This window comes from Calliopsis andreniformis, chromosome 2 (assembly GCF_051401765.1).
Source record: "Calliopsis andreniformis isolate RMS-2024a chromosome 2, iyCalAndr_principal, whole genome shotgun sequence".
Classification (NCBI taxonomy): Eukaryota; Metazoa; Arthropoda; class Insecta; order Hymenoptera; family Andrenidae; genus Calliopsis; species Calliopsis andreniformis.
The window spans coordinates 2,953,397-2,975,351 of NC_135063.1; the positions used below are offsets into that span (position 1 = coordinate 2,953,397).

Here is a 21,955-nt window from a genome sequence, read left to right on the forward strand (position 1 = left end):
TGACGTTTTAATCGTCGCAGAATCTGTCGTCTGCAGCCGTGTTACATTCCGTTACGGAGCAGATATTGGTCTAGGTTGCGTGGATTCTATTTTATTGATCGAGGAATTGATGTGTATCAAAGAAAGTATAATATGATATATATCATATGTATGATATGACAGTATGATATGTTAGATAATCTAGAAAGAGTCAAGGGGACTTGTATCTAAACTTGATCAGATCTTTGTAATGAAAAGAATTTTCAGCTTAGTTTGATTCTTCCCAATCCATTTAACGCAATCTATGCAACAAATAAACCACCAGAAGACCAACACCGATTATCCTAGTTAAACAGACACCTGCCTATTGTCTCCGATCAGCAAGACAATAAACGCCTTGATCCCGATAATCTCAGGCAACTCGAAGCAGCTGCGCGAGAGAACCACACCCAGAGACCCCCGGGGACTTTCCAGCAGCTTGAAAAGGCAGAGCAACTGCTAAGTCGATCCACCAAAGATCCCCCTTGTTCCTCCCGTTCCCAACCGGAAGGTAAACCGAAAATCGGGCCCTGTACATAATACAAAGGAGGGGAGAGTCCTCATTAATTCCATATCAAACAGCACGGCTAAATAGATTAGCGGGTTGAGTGGCTTTCGCGCCCCGGGGCCTAAACAAACCCCCGTGGAACGTCCCTGGCACGAGGTCTTCCCAGCCATCAATCCGTCCACGTTCACCCATCCATCCGCATCCGTCCAACGCCTCGTTTCGATGGCCCCAAACATATTGTCGAAAGCCAGCCGCGTATTGTGCGTGCGGGGCGAAAAACGTGACCCACACGCATTATGGTCTCGAGAGCAGCATTAATGCGTGTCCCTGAATTCGCTGCTCTCTGCGAGCTTCCTGCGCCGATTGGATGCGGGGACAATGTTCCCTACACGTCCCTGGCTGCAACCGTTGCTATAGTGAAGAGAAGGAAGCGTGACGTAGTTTTGTCGATACACTGTTGTATAGGTACCTTTTTTGAGTGAAAAATTTAGTTTTATACAAGAGTTTAATACGCGGCGTGTATACGAATTAGTTCAGTGGTATGTATTTCGATCCTCCTGGTTTAGTAATGCGTGCGCGAGGAATGTGTAAGCTATCGCGGCTTACACGGTTGATATTTTAATCGCGACAGTACCGGTATCGTGTACGATGATCGATGGATGCGCTGTGTAACCGGACGATTTGTCGACTGGAATTTGTCAAACGCTTTCCAAACGTCAAACTGAAGGCTTGATGACGGTACAGTAGTTACGAGTCAGTACTGTACCCTGTCTCTCTTTTCATGACACTTCTGTGTGATGATAATACATTTCTCGTCCGATCGCTGAGAATAGAGTTCAATATTTTTGAACAACAATCAGCAGAAAATAAAGGGCAGCTATTAGAAACCACTGATACATAACAAAATTAATCGAACTTGGTCATTCAATTATAGAGAATTTAGAAATAAATTGAGAGTCTTTTAACAAAAATCGCCATTTCAAATTTTCAATTTTGCTTATACCTAAGAATACATTTTGACAGTGAAACTCATAATACAGATAACAGAATCTATATCATCAAAAACATAATATATATAATATAATGATGTTTACATGATGATTACTCTGTTCACAAATATTTTAATCTATCGAACGAGAATCCAAGATGAAATAATCATTTACTCTCCCGCAAAAAGTCAAAACTTGACAAAGATCGTTTCTGCTATGAGTTCCTAAAATGAGCACTTCTCCCTAGAACATCTCAGAGTTTCTCATTCATAGCCTCATAGAAACGCATCCTCCAAAAAACAGGCGCTTCAAAACTCGCTCAAAGAGTCATCCAGCTAGGTGAATCACCGAACACGACCGTATGGCGAGCGTTCTCACCAGGAATCGCGAGATTCCTCGGGAATCCGCGTGAAAAGCGGAGGACGGGAAGAATGCGCTTCGGGGCTCGGGATCGGGCAAGGGGTTAAACGACGAAGCGTGTTGGCGAGTGTCCGGGGCCACGGGCCATAATTCAGTCCTAGGGGCCGAGAAGAAGCAGCCGGCAGTCCCTGAGTTACTCCACGCGATCGCATCGGGGAGCTGCGTGCCGCTCACAACCCGCTCCGGACCCAGCAACTATATCACCCTGGGCCCCGATGGCGTTGCTCCGCGTCCTCGCCTTTAAAGTAGCCTCCAAGGTACGCCAGGCGCTACGTAGTCCACCGTGAACAGGGCCCCTTGTCGCTGGTAGCGAACCCAACGATAATTATTCGTCGCCGCGGGATCGATATATCGAAGCATTAGCTCGATACGCTGCCTCGTTTGTTCTTCGACGAACGTGCTAATTGCCAGCAATTTCTGCCTGAGGGTACACCTTCGAGGCGGAGGAATTGAGTGTTAGTTAGAGGCGCAGTAAAGTGGTTACTTAGTATGCGATAAGTTTCACTGTTATAAGTACGGAATCAGTATAAGGTGGCAATAAATAGGTGGAATTATCGTAATTTTGAATACCTATGCACAAGTTAAGAGTAAACTCGATACAGTTTGACAAATCTAGTTCTATCAGTCACACTTGTCCATTGTTGTCAGCTATTGATACCTTACCAATTATTTTTCTTCTTCACTTTCATTGATGTTTACTGTGTAACGAATACTTCATCTGCGAGAGTGCAGAAATAAAACAATTAATAAGTGTCAAGAATTACCAACAATCGACAAAGATAGCCGGGAAAACTATATTTGTCAAACTGTACAATAATAACAAAACCTCAAAGAGAGTCTATCACCAGATCCAAACCTCGCCAGTTCATAAACAACCGAAAATTTGTCCACTGCCTCAAGGCATCAGAGACAGAACGTCATCGAGCGACGGTCAACACGTATCTGCAGAAAATTCCTCGCGATCCCGTTCACGAGCAAGGTCGTCGTGGCTCCGCATACCTGTATCCCCACGAAAAACCGATACATACGTCGCGTACGCGGGCCTGCGAGTCAGCGATGGATGATCGATGGACGGGGCCGGATACCCTTGGCTGGAAAAAACTGGAAGTCCTCGGGTGGAAACGCGAGTGTACGAATACACTAGGAACCAGTACTCGTACCGCGATCAGCCCTCGGGTACACGCGTTTTATGACACGATTTATATGCACAATGTAACAGTCGCGTCGACGTGGGAACACGGTTACGTCCGCGGTCCTTCCCCCGTGCTGTCGTTCCTTTCTTCTGGCTACCCGTAACAACTGTCCCTCCTCTCGAGGAAAGATCGGGGACCGGCAGGAGCGGAGGAAAGGCACGCGATCGCGACGGTAGATTGACCAATGGTTTTTTTCGACGGCGATCAACGCGCAAGCGTCCCGTCGCGGCTATTCCGATTTATTGCGTATCCATATGCAGCGAGGAAAGCCTGCAGCTCTTGACGCAGTCATCGTCGCTGGACTTCGCAAAAGCACGCGAGACTTTAGTGCTGCTTGATGCAGAGTCTAGGCTAATCATAGAATAAAATTGGAGACTGCGGTCGACTCGCCTATTCTCAAAGCCTGCCGAGGAACAGGAGGAAGGCAGCGCGGGGGACGACGGGAGGAAAGTCGAATGGCGAACCGAAGGACCTCCGGTGCGTGAGCTTCCAACGATTTATAGATCCGCCGGAGAATCGGTTATCCTGTGGACACAGATGCGCCGGTGTTTGCACACGAAGCATTTGTCACGCGTGTCCTGGCGAGAGAAAAGGGACCGGTCTTCTCCTCTCGCTTTATGCGCCTCGATGATGCCCTCTTTGCAACGAGGCCCAACCGAGTCAATATTGACTGCAGCCCAGATTGATGGACCTTCCTCGCGTGTGTGTTTAGGTCTCGCGGCACTCACTTATGTTCCCACCCTGGTGTCTCGTTAGTCCCTATTTAGGTCCTCCCTTACAACGCGGTCATATGGAATCGTTGTTCTGAGAAACGACAGAAGTCGATACTGCAGTTACGCTATCGTTTACCGTTCAATCGGCCAGAAGATGAGATTAATTTATGTACGATACTCTTACGTTAGGAAAGAAGTTATATTTATGTATTAGTAGGCCCAGGAAGTCGGGCCGATCGAAATATCAAGTTCGTGAGACTTTTAAAAATAATTCCCCCATCAAACTTCAGATATAATTATTTTAATAACTTCAGTCGTGTTGTAAGGCACACGGAACCATTCCGAGAAGTATCAATACAGCGTTTTATTCGTCGATAACCATTGTATGTTATTATTATCGAGCAATGCTTCCGCCACGCGAACACGCAGCTCGTTGTGGATCATACGTAATTATCGGAGGGCCTGTTCAAAATACGAATTGTTGATTGCAAGCAAATTGCATTTGGATGTTGAAAACGCTTACGAAATCGTCCATCGACCGATCAGCGTAACGCACAGCACTCACGTACGTTCCGAGAAACTTTAGCCAGCTTTCATTAATAACAGCGAACGATTCTTCGTATCGGGAATGTTTTATGGCGACAATTTTATCGATCCAGGTTTACCGATACTAAATGTGTTTCCTGTCTAGCCATTACATTTTAGTCTAGACTCTTGGTACTATCATTATCATTCATTCTACACCAGATCGAAAACCTCTGTGCAACATTGCCACAAATGCATCACCATTTCGACGAATTGTTAGTATTCAGAGACCAGGAGAAGTAATCGTAGGTTTATCTAATCAATTTTATTAGATAACTCGATAACAATTGATTAAACCTTGCAGTACTATTTGTGCCAGTAATTATGGAAGTGGTTTAATGTAAGTCCAAAGTCTAAAAAAGTTGAATGTATCACTTATTTGGCGTTGCATCGATTTACATTGCAAAATAAGTGTTACATTCAACTTTTTTACATTTTTCACTTACGTAGACTATTTTCATAATTACTGGCATATTTACCTAACACAAACGCCTACAGTGTTTCCTCGATATTGTCTGCTTCATTGGCAAAATTTATATCATATTGGTGAACACGTTTTCAACATTAACTTTGGCCTGATAAAGAATTCTGAGTAATAAGGTTCCATAAATAATTTTTTCACTCTAAACAATTTTAATCTCTAGCAAATGTAACAACAACGCAATATCGAGAAAACAGGTACTGTATTTTTCTCAGTGTAACATCAGCAGAAAAGAATTTCCCCAAAATTCGAAGCTAGAAAGCAAGTGCACCGAAGGATATCAGATAAACCGTGAAATCGGTCGTTCTCACGGGGATTTCTCCGCGGCCATGCGCGGTATCTGGCTAAATTAATTCGCTCCTGCTAACTAATCGCTGTCCCCTCCCCGTTTCTCGCGAGTCCAAGGGGGAAGCAAGTCGTTATCGTGGCTAGGATCGACAGAGGGGTGTCGCAGGACAATCGGCCACGGTACACAGGACGGATCGGGCAACGGGAAAAGGTTTGCACGCGTTCCGACAAAAGCAAGCAAGCAAGCAAACAGACGAAGTAAAGCAAGCGCAGCGGAGCCAAGCAAGGAAGCGGACGAGCAGAGTGGAAAAGCAGAGATCGCCTCGTCGCCATCCGACACCGAAGTTTCGCCGTAAAACGATTAGCGGGCGTGAGTGGCGTTATCGAAGGAGAACTCGGTGACGATACAATGGCGCATCCGGCGTCGTTTGCTAACGCCGTCAGCCGAACGATAGCAGCCCTGTCTCTCTACGCATTGTCGCGCGATACTTTCGTCCTCGTCGGCATAATCGGTATTCCTCCTGCTCGCTGTGCCTGGTATACGTTCGCGTTCCATGCTATTTATTAAACATACACACCGCGCCGCGGGGCCCCGGAACGTATTAACGCGATACCGCTTATCAGCCCGTAAGAGTTACTTTGTAATCTCCGGCCGCGGCGTGTGTTGGATGTTACACGCTCGGTTGCGAAGCCAGAAACAAAACCTCCTTCCTCCCCCTGCTGGGGCTGCTTCCTTCTCGATCGTTTCCTTTCACGAAAAATACCAGCGATTTTGGGATTAAGTGCGGTTGCTGTGGGTACTTGAGATATTTCGCTCAAAATGGATGTGGGCATACAGTATTTTTGGGGCAGGTAGGTTTCGTATACTTTATGGCTAGCATTAGTTAAAGAGTCGATTTTTATTTTCAGTGAAAGCTTGGCGAAGAGTATGTTGGTATAGGTATCTACTTAAGTATATTAAGTATGTACGAGAAGTGCATTGAAATTGTGAATAGAAGAGAATTATTCTTTACCAATAGGAAATGATTGTATTCGTTGCGAAGTAAAATTCAAGAGGGAACTAGAAAAGTGATTAAAGTTATAATAATAATAAAAGCGTGCAATATTGGGAACTTTACAGTGCAACAAAAAAGAAGAATTTAAAATATTCTTTAATTGATCTATTAATTCCCCTTTCACTTCGCTTTACCACTTCACTCTATCACGCGGCCAGGAAAACTCGTAAGCCACTGGGTTAATCTAAGAACGAGCACTTGTTAAGTGTCACGGCGTCGAAAAGGCACGCCACGGAGCAAGGAAACCTCAGAAACGGGAAAGTTGGGTACACCGAATTCGTAATGGCCCGGTTTACAAGCGTCACGCGGAATTTATCGCGCGGCACGTACAGAGACCAATGATTTATGCCGTGAGAAAGATTAGGCATTCGCCGATGCGTGGAACCCTTGCACCACTGCTGTTACGCGAGACCGTGTGCCTCTGTATCCGCGGGATAAAATAGTAACGACTCTCGTAACGACAATTTCAATAAATTATCTTGCGGCGTGCGTCGCGACTGATCGCAGATCGCGCTGGTCTTTCTGTCTTTCTTTCTTCCTCTTACTCTCCGCTTCTCGACTTTCCTCGAATGCCTGGAACACCGATTACACCGATTCCCCTGTCTCCCCCGGGTCTGCATTCTCTCGCCTTCCGCTGAATTTGCATCGACGTGTTCGTTCGATCTTTTACGCCCCCTCCCTCCTCTTGTCGGCCGAGCAGCCACGAGAATGCACGGAACGAGAGACTCCTTTCGGTGAAAACTGATCGAACATCGACGAGCCGATGGAGCCTCGCGATCCCATTGTTCCACGCCGTTTTTAGATCGCCAAGAAACTTTAAAAATTTTCGACCCCGATATGATGTATTTTCGGGAAAAAAGTTTCTTACTATCCACGGATCACTTGCAACCCGCAATTAAATCCGTAAATTTTGAATTTAGGAAGGCTTTCAGAAGTTTCAACTAAAATTAGGATGTCTTCTGCAAGATTTATTACTCCAGATCGAGAACCTGTCAGCACGCCTTCCTACATCTTAACGCTTAGGTACTTTAAGATTGAAAACGTGCTGATTGTTTGAAGAACAAACAGAGGGAGAGATTCTGGGAATGAGTCGAATATCAGAGGCGAGAGAAGCTTGTATATTTAACCCTTTCGCCAGTTTAGAGGCTAAGGCTACTTGAACTTGATTTACCACGTAAATTGATACACAGCAACTATGTAGGTAATCGCTAAATGCAACAAGCAAGAGGTAACGTTCTCACCTCCTTATCTCACGGTTCTACGTATCGACACCGAAACTAAGACGAAGGGAACGCAGTTTCAATGGTATCAATCGTGTCCGATAAATCTCTTTATCAAAAACAACGACTGCCTGTTCCCGAGCTGTAATCGGAGTGTCGGAAACGGGCTAATGCCAGCCACGGTGACAATGTTTCTGTTACAGCCTCTCACGAACCCATACGAATGCGACGCGCGTCCCCGAGAGAACCAGAGAAGCGACGTACTCCAAAGAGCGATCTAAAAGCACTGACCAGCGAAGTGAATTCTTCGAAGCAGCGCCCCGAGGGAAGTAAAAAAAGTGGAGTTAGGATGCAAGAAGCGCGTCAAGGAAAAAATCCGCTCGCCAGCAAAAAAAGTAGAGAAGCACCAGGAGACAAGTAGCTGCGAAACGCTAGCACGCGAATGAATGAATAGAAGAGGCCGCGAACGGGGCGAAAAAAACGGAGCAGAATAAGAGAAAGAAAGAAGGGAAGCGAAGAGAACGAGGGAAGCGCGATCGGAAGAAGGTGAAGGAAGAAAGAACGCGAGCGTGCGAGTGAATGAATGCAAGAGAGAGAGGTGGAGAAAGAGAGTAATGAAGAGACGAAGAAAGACAGAGAGAAACAAAGAGAGAAAGAGGGCGAAGGAGGGCGCAAGAGAGAGAGAGAGAGCGAGGACGGAGGATCTGAGTCAGCTCGATTGGATCGAGTAGCGCCGAGTCAGCGAGCGAAACACACCGCTAACTGCCAGCCGCGACTACTACCGGAGATCGTATCTATATGGCAACGTATCGTGCCGCGCGGCGCACCGCGCTGCCAACTTGCAATAATATGGCCATTCATAATTTTTACGCGGACGTCGTCATTGAGGAATCCTCGGTCTACCCGCCGTCTCTCCGCAGACATTCCGATCTGTGGCGTCGCGTTCTCCTTTTCGAATTCTCCTCGCCTCCCCTCCTCTAAACGCGTTGCAAGCAAGGTGGATTACGCGGTACCAAGACAATTCCACGAATTCCACGACGTCTCCGTCGCAATTTCGTCGCCCTGGACTGAAGAGGCGGGAAAGCTCGTGCTATCGGTCGCGATTCGCTGCGCGCCACGCGGTCGACTCCCTTATTTTTTTGCGGTTTGCATATAGCTAACGCTAACTACCGCGTCCACCGGAAACATTGCTGCCCTCGCTGAAGGGAGCAGATGGAATTTCAGTCGCCAAGAAGGAATCTTGATAACGGCGTGGTACGCGAGGACCTCGCTCGCGAAACGCTACGGTTTTGCTGTCGAGGCGAACTCCTGTGGGGTTCGATGGGTGGAGAGTTCGAAAGCTGGGTGCTGCTGCGTTCCTTGAAAAGGAAAGCCAGTAGAGGGATTTTAGTTGCAACGAAGTCTGAAATGAAACTTGCTAGTATCTATCTACCTTCTTTTTTACAATATTATGTTGATTCGGTAGTATGATGGAAACTAAAGAGTATCTACCTATCTAAGAAGATAGATAGAGGGTGTGAATAGTATCTGTAATAAGATATTGCTATGTACATAGAGCGTCCATTATCCGAACTGAAGTTTCCTCGATTTTTGTTAGCTAGAATTTTCAGTATTTGGAGTATTAACGATGAAACTATGCATACAAGGACCTCAAGTAAATCTCAGACTATCACTTAGTAATAGTTTATCTAAAGTAAGAAAAACATTGACCATGAATTTTGAAGTTAGTATTAATTCTGATAATCGACATCCTACTGTACTGTCATGTCGAAAAGATTGTATTTGAAATGTATTTTATGAAACTGTAGATATCTTAAAATGCATTTTTTCAATGTCAATCCTCAACCAAAATAAAAAAGTAGTGCAAGAACAAGGTTCGTCTTTTACCAACTCCTACTATTAACTCGGACATAACTTCGCGAAACAGGTCCAGCAATCGTTACACGGAAGAGTTACAAGAGAAAAATCTCGCGACAGGCTCGATTATCGACACCCAGGCCAGACACGACCAACGCGTGCCTTTCATCGGACGTTATCCTTAATTGCTTTAATTCGCCTGCGACACTTACGGGCGTTGTAATCTCTGGAGTCTAGTCGAACGTGTAACCAATTGCCGGTAGCGATATCGCGAAGTAACGGGATGCAATGCATTCGTGCTCACCAATGATTTCTCGATCGTGTTTTATTCGATGCTACTATGGTCGTTCAAGCAGCTTTCTTGTGACATTTAAATGAATTAGTAAGTCTCGAGCGATCTAAAAATACTGGCACATTAATATTCGAATTATTCGAGAGGCCTGAATAATTTCTAAAGCGAAGGAAATATTTGATTGCACGTTTAAAACATTTAAAGTGACATACCGTGGCACACTCTAAAAATATGCGACAGTACGGGGCAAGAAAAAGAAGTACAACCTTGACAGAGGGGAAGGAAGGATCGTTGCTTCAATTAGATCACAAGACACGGAAGATTAGCGATATGAATTCATCACGTTCTAAATTTAATGTACGCCCGTCTCGGGGACGTGGTATTCGTTTCGGCGAGCAACGCTCTGAATTTTTCAAGCCGAAATTAAGTGACGCTTCAGCGCGACAGGAATATTCTAACTTCGCGCCATTAGGAGACACGTCGGTCAATGTCGCGATTTTTCCTAAACGAAACCAAAGACATAACCATTTTCACAGAGTAAATACATCCGTGGAAATCCCATAAATAGTTTCACCAGTAATAAAGATAGCCGACTGTCGGTTCACGTAACGGTCGATCTATTGAAAAATAAAACTTTACTTCTGGAACATGTCAACGTCACGAAGAGAAACTGATCGGGTCTCGAAACTGAGAAGCAACGGCGAAAGCCTATGTCAAACACACCTGAACGCTCTTAACAGTTATTAATGATAAATTTACACGGTTTACGCGTCGTACGTATTTATGGCTGGTGGTTTCTTCGCGGAGAGCGGTAATTCGTTACATCACACTATACACAGATGAGGCAAGCACAGTATCACCGTAGGATCTCCTTGCAATAAGAAATTTCACCAACAATTAACGATACATTGTCTATCAAAAAATAGGAATCGAAAAGTACAAGGAATGAAAAGATGTAGACGCGATTAAAAGGAAAGTAGGCTTCGCGGACGTTGGAATGGAATACGCGGTTTATCGCTCATTTTTAGCCGGCCTATGACATAATTACGATAAGGAATGTCGCTTCTCGTCGAGAAAGTGGCATTTTATGATTCAGTAACCAATCTCCTCGCCCCTCTCCCTTCGCTCAGAAATTGAATCCTATGATTACGATACTCCTCCCTTTTTGTGTCTTCTTATAATAAATGACGTTTCCAATGCATACCATAGATCCGTGTTCACAGTTGACGGCTAAACGGGAATTTGAAAGAAAAGTGTGTCAACGATAATGCAACACCGTGACTAAAGTGCCCGCTTGTTTATTTAACGCTGTTATAAGCGGAGTAACACTCATAGATAATCGGCCATTAATTTTTATCGGCAGCTCAACTGTGCACAGTGCACGATAAATTTTGCCTACGAGAAGACACTGTCGTGGTAAAAAATTGTCACTTTTCTTCTCCCACTCTCTGCGAAATGATAAAAAAAACTTGTTTAACTGAAATACACTTCACGGAAATTTGCACCGAAAATAAAGACTTTAACACGAATAATAACCGATAGGAAGAATGGCTTTTAGACAACGACTCACAAATGCATACAGTACCGCTCATAAGTATTCGAACGGTGTCACGTGTTGAAAAAAATACAGGTTTCTTTGTAGTAACTGCTGTATATTCTTTACATTTGTTTCGTATTTTTATTATATTTTAAAATCAAGCATATAATAATTACAGTAATTGGATTTTTAGCAGTACTTAATGATTAGTCTAAGCACTAAATATCGGTTGCTACCAATAAATCTGTAATTTTCCAAATTTGTAAAATTGTTCAAATACTTATAAGTGGTACTGTATACGTTCACCAAGGGCTTTCACACTGATGTGACAAATCTATGTTATATCTGCATGAAGTTTTACTTCTTACAGCAGAATTAGAGAAACTAGACACGATCGAAAACCCACGAATTACTTCACAAAAGTAAGATAGAACAAACTGAACGAAAAGAAGAATTCCCAATCGTAACAAGTGCGAAGAAATCCCTCGGTAGCACAGCCCGCCTTAATCCCCGCTCGCGAAAGAATTCCGCCGCGCGATCGTGTCTCCCAATTCCCATTTCCGTCCCTCGAGCAAACGTGCCGTGAAAATCGATAAGGAAGAGGCGGTCGCGTGTCTTGAAAACGCGAAAATTGGACCGCGTAATAGCAGGGAATGAGCGTGCGATATCAGACGGCGTGAACAAAGACGAAAAGAGCGATTTCGAAGGTGCAACGTCGAGAAAACGCGCCTATAGATGTGTAGAAGACGTGGCTGTACGCGTGTGTTAGTGTCGAGGCAAAAAGCTCGTTGATGGTAAGACGAGATAATTATTCTAGTGAGCGCAAGCTCTTCGATCATTTCGGAGCGTTGCTTTAGGCGTGGCAACACATGTTCTCAGCTCGGCGCTATGCACACCGCATAGGTATGCACCGTGCACCTATATGCAACAACATGTCAGGACACGCGGTACCGAATCTCTCAGGTTTGCCAACGGCTATCCATTCTCGCAACGGACAAGATCCCACGCTACAAATTATCCCCTGCGATTGCTGGACCGAGATGAAGCGGCACACGTCAGACATGCTCGAGATTTTCCTGGGCCTATCGTTCTTGAATTTGCAACGATACGAGAGACGGAAAAACTGATGCGTGCACAGCTTACTGGATCGCATATGAAGCGTGTAGATTTGCACGCGTAATATGTGGACGTGTGCACGCGGTCGGAAGCAAATCTACGGTATAACGCCATCTCTAAATCTTTCGCTTTGCTCGGGTCGTATATTTTGTAATCTTATGGGTAATAAGAACGTTACGGTTAGTGTAGTCGTTAGACGTTAATTTCTCAGATTTTATCGACGCTCTATTAACAGTCTCGAGTAACCAATTTGAGCGCGTGAGCTCGAATTAATTACCTCGTTTCACGATGCGCAATCCGTATTAAATAAATTCGTCTAAATGCGTTCGCGACGCACGGAGTACATATTTTATGGAAATTATTATTCGTTTACCGTTCCGATTTTACAATTTCATAGCCTTACGTGCAATAAAAACACTAATACGAACTTCTGATTGTGAGATTGTAATCGATACTTCATTAGTTAGTCGTAAATAACCATTTTCAACAAGTAAATCTCAAATTAATTATCTCGTTACTGTGATTCGCCTCGGATAGATAATTTTACTCTGATTGTACGTATCGTTTAAAGAGAAATGAGATCCTTGTCGTAACCGAAGTGAAATTCAATTGTTAATTATTGTAAAATATTTAATATAATCTTAACATTGATCCTACGATCGTTCTTACAATGTAACAGTAATTTGTGGTACTATTTCACAATTATCATTCTTGAAATATTATTCATATGAGTGGCAGCAATATTTTTTCTACAGTGACTGATTCGTGAAATATTTAATCAGTAATACTGCTATGTTAGAAATTTATGATTCCGTTTTTGATAGTTTTATGATTTAACTACAGTATTTATAATAGAGAAATGCAGCTCAAAATACTCATATATGTATAAACTTTATAGGTAGATACTCCTCTATGCAGCAAAGACACTTAAAGTTTCTACCTACATTGTAGGTAGATGTTGCTTGCAAGTAACCAATTTTATAAATTATTTAACTAATATACATATCATAATATTCAACTAATATACATACGTAATAAGCATAGATATCATTTTTTTGTTTTGAATGCTACATAAATTTCGCAAAACTACATGCAAGAGAAATTTTAATCTCTCAAGCGTTTTGTTAGATAAAGGTACAATTTTCTCCTAAGTGGTTATGTCAATTTACAAAGTGAAAATACATATAAAAGCGCTTTATCAACAGACTCGTGAAAATTTTCTTAACGCGCTTAGGTACATTCAAACTAAATCTTTCAATCGATATACATTTTTCAAATCACTCAATTAAGTGGTCATTTTTCATACATCTCTTCATCAGACGTTTCTACTTTGACTCGAGATTAGTTAACGTATTTCGTGCCACGTGGCACAGACTATTTAATCAAACGCAAATTTTCCTCAAACATATTTTCCAAATCGCACAGAATTTAATCAAGTTTCTATTTCTCTCGAACTACATAAGCAGTATGTTCTACATTTTCAACCAGTGTTCAGAATCCTGCCAAGAATCTACACCCATCGGACCTATGCAAAGGCTACCAAGTGAAGAATCGAATGTCGTGTCGCATGCAATTTCGCTAATAGCCTGTCTCTGGGAAGTCACCGACGGTCGTGTTAGTCAAAGACGCGAGAAGAACACTTTCCTCAACGGCTCGTAAAAATGGATTCGCAGGGATAGCGAGCGGAACGATGCGTGTCCCTTTCGCGGCGAACAGTCGGTACTATACATAAACGATTCATGGTGCCGGTTAGCTGGGCACACGTGAAATCGCACACGAGAAGGAACAGATAGACGCAAGTAGGCGAGGCTTTCGACCATTGAATACATTTGACTTTCAAACGGCTGAAATTATACCCGGATTCATACGTCCACAGAGTGGACAACCGACCCGTGGCCAGACGACAATCTCGGCCCGTGTACTCCGCGTGTCTCTCCTAACGTCTACCGTTCAAACCTGAAACACGTCTACGCTCACTGCCGATATTTCAATGGGTCTCTGCTTTTTCGTCGTGCTTACGCGTGTCCCGTTCTGCTCCTTAACTTCCCTGTCACTGAACATACAATACGTTTTATTTGTAACTATGTGTATTTTCAGCTCGATACCGAACCTGTTAGTTCGCTATCACGGATGGAAGAAACGAGTCAGATCCGCGCCTCGGCGTGGACGCTTTTCTACCGATGCATCAGACACGCAAAGGCATAACTAGTCCCGTTGAGTGTCGCTTAAAATTTCATCGCGCCTCGGGTTCCAACCGAGGAGATAATTTTGAAATCCGATAAAGAACCGAGGCTCTGTTTATCGCGGCGAAAAGATTCTTACGCTTCTTCGACACTCTGCTGAGGGATTTATTGGCTGGCCGTGATAAGGGAATGTGAAATCAAGTAAACGAGAAAATTGTTTGTCATATCCTCGGAGGAACTGCTCGTTTAAATGATAAACATATCCTAGTGGAGAATTGGTTTTCTGTTCGAGGTGTATGTACTGAGCGTTTCAGGTTTTTGGAGTAAAGTGGCTTAACGAAGATTGCCTTTAGTCGAGACGTGGAATATATTTCTGTACAGTGGTTGTTCGAACTGAAAGCCAGTCTGGCATTCTGTTACAATATTGCACAACTGATACCTACTGATATTAATACAAGTCAGGTTAACTACCTCTAACAACTTCGAGTATTACGCGTGCGGTTCGAATAACGAAACTACAAGCAGACATTACCGACAATCTTATGCTTCAATGCATCAGTGACACACGTGTTATTGCAACCTTTTACGTTTTACAATCCCACTACAACTTGTTGACATTAGTAGAGGACAATTATTCCTTGGGTCACTGAGGATGCAATATGCCTGATCTTTAGATCGGAACTTTTTCAGAACTTCTGCTACTGTTATTTCCTTTCCTCTTACAGCAGTAGCCTTCAATTCCAAGTTCATAATATAGACACTAAGACCATCCAATTACCATCCCCTTTACACTTCGAAAGATTTAACAAGTAATCGCATGTCTGCGTTTAAGTGCCACGTAACCTATAAAGCTGTCTCCATATTTCTCTTCACCAAGCACGCCAGCACAACCTAACACAACCTGCAGCACCCTGTACCTCATCCTTTAACGAAACCTTCAGTCATGCCACTCTTTTTATAAGACAAACTCTCAAAAACCTAATCATCAAGAAACCCTCTCAATTGCACCGACAAAAAATCCGCCACTCGTTATTCTGAACGAGGCAGGACAACTCAAAGAGCTGAGGCCGATTGATCTCAGTCACAGGGCGTTTGATCGACGTCATCCAGGGTACCATCCATCACGCTGGTAATCGTGTCGCGGGTCCCGCGACCGATAGATCCGCGGGTCAGGAAAGCGGAGCAGGGAAGTGACGCGGGACTCACCTGTAGATTTGGCGATCCTCGGAAAGAGAACTGTGACATGATGTGTCGGCCACTCAGGGCCGTGATAGTCGGACACCGCTACGCGATCATCGTTTCTGGCCGTGGCATTCGTTGCGGCGTCTCACCCGCCGAGTCACTCTCCAACAAATACGCCCGTGAACACTTTCTCCTCTTTCTCTCGTCTCGTTCGCTCTCCGTTTCGCTCGCGACAAGCACGGCGACGACACCGGGGCGAAAAAAGAAGCCGCGCGATATCCGTCGCCGGTCGGCGAGTGTGTGCAACAGTCACAACGACGGAACTCGACGTGGAGGAAGAAAAAAAAGCGGGAGGAGGCGATACTTTTTTTCCCTTTTCGTTCACTCGCAGCCGCGCGGGAACAACTCGTTTTTTATTGCACCGTCTAAGTAGTCGAAGGCGAGGTCTTCACCACACTCTCACTGTCACTGAGACGCGGGCACAAAGAGAGCCAGGGACCAGTTTTCCGATCGCAGGCTGCAACGTGGTCGACACTCCGTGTCCACTGCGCGAGGATCCGAGGAGATTCGCGACTAGCACCAGACGAGTACGTGTCAACAGTTCGCCAAGTGACGATAGGCTACGCGATCCAACGACGTTTCACCGTGGCACGAGCCCGTAACAGGTGTAAACCGTGGCGATTATCGTGGCGGTGGAAAAACACGGGGACGCGTGAATGCGCGCATCGTACGCGGTGGATGGCGTTCCCGCGGCGAGCCTCGGCACGCCGTTGATCCCGATCGACGCGCCAGCTATGATCGGTCGCGACTATCCTCCGAATCGTCGTTTCTTTTCGACGGAATCCAGCCGTCCGCTCGGGCGAACAGGAAGGCGGAGGTAGCACGGGAGCGAGGAGGAAAGCGCAGCGAGAGAAAGGAAGAGAGAGAGCGAGAGGGGTCAGAGGGAGGAGCGAGCGAGAGGACGCGCTCAGAGGGACGGGAGGCGCTCGAGCGAGCGACAGAGAGAGGGAGAGAGCGGTAGGTCGAGGGAAGTCGAGTGATGGTGACGGAGAGACACGTTCCGTGGAAAAGGAAAGGCGAGGATCGACTCGTTCGCGCGCACCAATCTCCTTTTTTCTCCTTCTCGGCTGCCACGGTCTTTCTACACAGCTTCTTCTTTTTCTCCCGAATCGGCCGATCACGGTTACTCCGTGCCACGGCTAGTCCCAGTCCCACCGTATGCTGTGCACTCTTTAAACAACCAACCAACAAACTGCCGCGATTCGCGACAAGTCTCGGCGCTTCTGTCCTCGTCCTCTACGTGATCCGCGCGCGTCCACATGTACGCGTGCACACTCGTTCTCACTCGTGTTTAGAGGGGGCACGAGAAGGAGGGCGCGTGTCCATGCGGCTCATCCCTCTCTCCCTCTTCGTGCTTCGGAGGAAACTTCTTTTGCGCGCACTCAGGAGGGGCAGTCCAATTAGCCACGATGTTCTATTACCTAGTTAGCGTCGTCGATAACGATTCGATAAACGATCCACACCCGCGCACTTTTGTCATAGATCCTCACTGACGAGCACCGGTTTCGATCGACGATCGCGGGCCAGCGCGAGCAGAGGCGGCACGGTCGACTCGAGGATGGGTGGCCTCGAACGACCTGGCCTCAGGACCGTGCGAGCCAACGAACAACAACGCGATCCGTAAGTCCGTAAGTTCTGGTATCCTCGTTCCGCGAGATGACGGTTGATCGCGGTGTAGGAGGAGGCAGCGGTACAGTGACGGTGGCGCTGGCGATAACGATGGTAGTGTGCCGATGGTGGTGGTGGTAGTGACGAGAAACGGTCGGCTCGACGCTACCGCTGCTGGTGGTGGTGGTGGCAGAGTCGTCGCCGTAGTTCTTTTCCTTCCCATGGAAAGGGGGACGATTTTTGCGAGATGGTTTGCCCTCGACGAGACGGGTGGGAGGGTCCAGGGCAGGCACGCCGCGCGGTGTGGTGGGGGTGCTGGTGCCACCTCTGCTGGGTGGCTGACGATGCCACTACCGGCAGGCACCTCGTGTACCCGCGCGCGAATTCGTAGCACACCGGCACTCTCTCTACCTGGTAGCGTTCCGTGTAGCGTTCCCTCTTCTCCCGAGTCAGCTCGACATCTTCGTAGTAGATCGGGCCACGGAACCGTACGGCGGTTAGCGTTGGCAAACGCGACAATAAAATATGGTGAGTCGCCCGTGGGGCCAGCTAACGCGCTCCCTGCCTACCCCCTCCCGCGGCGCCAACTTCCCTTCTCTTTCTCTCCTTTTCCTCTTTCCGTTTCTTCCCCCCTCTCTCTCTTCACAGTCGAGTCCCGATCACTCCCTCTCCGTCGCTCCCACGAGCCTCGTCCCTCGTCACGCCCCACCCCGTCGCTGCCGCGGCTTTCTTCCCTCTTCGTTCGGCTTTCGTTTCGGTGGAGGGGATGGGTGCCCCGGTCGGAGGGGGCGCAACCGGCCGAGATGCTGCCTGGCGTGCTTCGCCCCTCCGGTGGGGTCAAGGGGGAGGCAGTGCTCGCCGTTAGGAGGGGCGAGAAGAGGAGGCAGAAACTACACGACAATTTTAGTTCGATAGATCCCGAAGTTTAGCCTCGGCGGCGCTGCTTTACTCGCCGCTGACTTCTTCCCCGGTAGTTTGTCGTTTCCCTCTCCCCCGCGACCCTCGTTCGCCACCCCACCTCCTTCTTCGACACGACCGCACACTCTCGCGCCTCCCCACTGCCGCGCCAATTCCCACTCTCTTTCTCTCTCTTCTCCTACTACTTCGCTCCGCGATGATCGCCACAACTTGGTACCCCTCGCGCTCTACACCTCTGTTCCCCACCTCCTTCGAATCCTCCTTGCTCCGCGCACAAACGCGACACTTGACTACACACCAACTTTCCCTCTCTTTCTTCTCTGCCTTCGCCGCCCTCCCGTCTTCGCGAGCTCAACGTCTTTCTCGCTTAGGTACAGCGAAACGCACGATCATCGGCGGCCGACGAGCGTATTACGCGAGCACGTTTACGCGGGAGGAGCACGTACCGGCTGTTCGACGCGATGATCACGCGTGCTTCCATCGCGCGTTCCGTCACCGATCCTCATCCGTTTAGTGGAGATTGCGATGAACGATCCCCTTGGTACAACTTTGCGTCCCGATCGAACTTGAATCCACTGGACGAAAGTTTCGATCGACTGCCAAACAGTCGAAACAGCACAGCTGTCGGTTCAACGATCGCGGGAACGTTCCGACGATCACTAACAATGTACAAGTTGACAACGGCGAGCGACGGACACGATGACGACACAACGACGACCTCGGGGCCGTGGCATCGCGCGAGACCGTGTTTTGCGCAGTTCTTTCAAGGGAACTCGCCTCCTCGCGCTTACTTGTCGCCCTCCTGGCACGGGCGCCGATCAAAGGGGCGGGTAGGGGCGGTTGTAGCTGCTGGATCGCGAGCACGACCGTTGCGGGGGAGGACATACCAGTCCTGCCTGGTGGGGGATCAGGAAGGGGACGCGACGCGATCCGCAGGGTGGGTGGAAAAAGGCTCACTGACATTTTTCGCCCGGCAAGCAGATTGCCGCTATACAGGGTGTATTGTCGTAACGGCGCGCATGATTTTCGAGTCGATTGCGATAATGGTGATGGAGAAGATTATGTGAGAGGAGGGAATAAAAAGATGGCCAGTTGGAATTGCGGTAAAAATTGAAGCAGGATTTGTTGGCAAGAGTGAATCGGAGAATTTCTTTTAGGGGTCAAAAATAAATTTTAATGTATTATTGAAGTAGAAAAAAAGAAGAAGGTTATGATAAGGTGTGAAATACTAAGTCGAACGCAAAGACTAGGAGTACATGGAACTAATGTAAATTTAACATATCGTTTAAAAACTTGACAATACTTCGCAAATTCTCTTTCCAATATTTCAAAAAAGTAATGAAGGATCTTCTACCAAAGTCTGAAGGTAATTATATTCTTAGTCGTCCCTCAATTTGTTCAGGAAATCCCCTGAATATTAATCCTTTGTAGACACATGTCTATGGACAATCTCGTGAAATCATTTGAAAGTAAAATAATCCTGTAGACAGAAGAATAAGTGCATAAAGAAATCATAGTATCTTGAACTTTTTTAAAGTACACATTTGCATAAAATCAACAGCACAATCCTTCCACGAGGTGCGTCTCACAATTTATTCATATTCACAAGATTTACTCAAAAATCAACAGCAGCGTCCTATTTTCTCGGATTCCCCGTATCCGCAAGTGACGGGAGAATCGTAGACAGCATTAAGCACACCCTGTATACATCCATGAAAGTACCTGGCAGCGGAGATATTTTTGCCGTTTCGCGGTGAAACTCGCACGGTCGCGCTTAACCCTCAGTTAGACTTGTCCCGCGTGTGACGGCGGCCACGGCGGCGCGGTGTGCGAGAGGAGAGGGCGAGAGCCGGATAAATTGTCCCCTTCCACACTTCTTTCGTCTCCCCTCTAACGGGGCTCAGTGGGTGCGGAGCTCGGGTTTTTTCCCCTCCGTGGGCGCGGACTAGCCTTGCCCCGCCCCCACACCTTCACGTGCCCCCTCCCGACGCGGTGGAAGGTGCTCGTGGCAGCGCTCTCGCCTTCCTTCCTTTCTCGTCGCCCCGCGGTGCGCGCGGCACGTTCGGCTGCTACTTCGCGCTCTTGCTCGCCACGGCGCGCGGCGACGGAGGAACGCGCCTCGCGCGGGACGAAGAGGACGTGTGCTGGAAGGCGGAGCGAGATGGGAGCATACGGTGAGCAGCACACCGAGATGTGAAACATTAGTGTACCGTTTGTTAACACCGCCGTCTACACACAGAGCCGCGCGCAACTCTCCTCCGCGCCGCGCCGGCTGACTTCAAGAGGCCGCTACTATGCGTGTACGCTTTGTGAAGCTCACTGCGCGCAAGTGTGAGTACGACGATCGCGTACGCGCGAGTGCCGTTGCAGTGTGGACGCGAGCGTGTGTGCACGTTAGCGGATTCTCCCTCTTCGTCTCGTAACCGACCCCCCCTGCCCTCCCGCCCCTGCCCACTTCTCGATCTCTCTTCTGCTCTTTGACTCCACCTTAAACCACCCCCTTCCTCGATCGACCTCCCTGTCCCCGCGCCGCTGACTTTCCGAGAATGCGGCACCGAATTTGTCGACGACGGCAGAGAAACCGTCGACTACGTTCCGTTACGACTACGCCCAGGCTAAGCCGCTGACCGATGTCGTCGTCGCACCACATCGATTTTGGATTTCCCGTCTGTCTCTGTGCGTGTGCTACACAACGGATCGACCGTGCGTCTTCGGCATCGGGAATCAAGGAGCGATAGTGGCGTTTCGTATCGTGCTCCTCTCGCCTTCCTCTTCGTGCATCGGTTGTCGATCAGCCGAAATATCGTGAGATGTGGAAGGAATTTAGTGGGGATGTTCATACGAAACCCACTCGAGTGACACGTGGAGGAACGTTTTAGAAGCCGTCGAATGTGTTCTGTAGTTAATAATAGGAACGTGACGTGGATAGTTGAGAGATTTATGTTGATCGAATGGTAGGGATATTCGGTGTAGCGTAGAGTCGTACAGATTATTGTTCCTGGTGTTTGTATGCGCTTATCGTGATAGTGTCCAAAAGAATAAAAGAGTCTGAGCTCGGTTTGAGATGATGAAGTGAGATATGTACTGCGTATGTCTTTATTGCCACCTGGTCCAGTTTGGAGTTTAGGGACTTCGTTAATATTGCTCTTGCATTTCGCACAAATTGGTACACTGAATAAAGTGATAAAATTAAAAAATATACTTAGCACCTTGACCCTGTGGCCACCTTTGTGCTACTGTTAATAGAGTCTCACTGTGATTACCTATCCTATACATAGTAGGTATATCTCATTAGAAACATGTATTTAGTTATAGGGTGAATTAATTAATTAAATAAACCAACATTAATATAGTGACGAAAAGTAATTATATAATGTCATAAAAAGTATTATCTAGGTATATAAATTATTCACAAAATAGAAAACAAACCGTGAACAAATTGTGTACTACGTTTGCAGTGATAGCTCTCAATAGTCACAAATTTGCCATTCTTCAAATCTTCTTCTGGTACTCCAATCCTTCCATCCATGATATCGTCGATTTAGAATTCTTCTTGTCTTATAATATTTATACTGTAACATTACGTTGACAAACATTTACCATATTTCCATGAAATTTCAGTGTTTCCAATTTCCAATTAATGCATCGCTTAATGGACAAAATGCTGCGTCAAAGAGACCCGTTGTTGGCGCAACGTTCGTCAATCGTGACGGAGCAATTTGTAAAGAATCG

At 46.7% G+C, this 21,955-nt stretch overlaps 1 protein-coding gene across 1 annotated transcript in view; it reads right to left on the reverse strand.

The window, feature by feature from the left end:
- Positions 1–15,816, reverse strand: part of Mirr (iroquois-class homeodomain protein mirror) — a 34,277-nt gene extending 18,461 nt beyond the window's left edge. Inside the window, exon 1 of the mRNA XM_076387263.1 lies at positions 15,662–15,816. Within this exon, the coding sequence (XP_076243378.1) occupies positions 15,662–15,700 (39 nt within the window). The 5' untranslated portion in view covers positions 15,701–15,816. The remainder of the gene's footprint in view (positions 1–15,661) is intronic.
- Between the last annotated feature and the right edge of the window lie 6,139 nt (positions 15,817–21,955).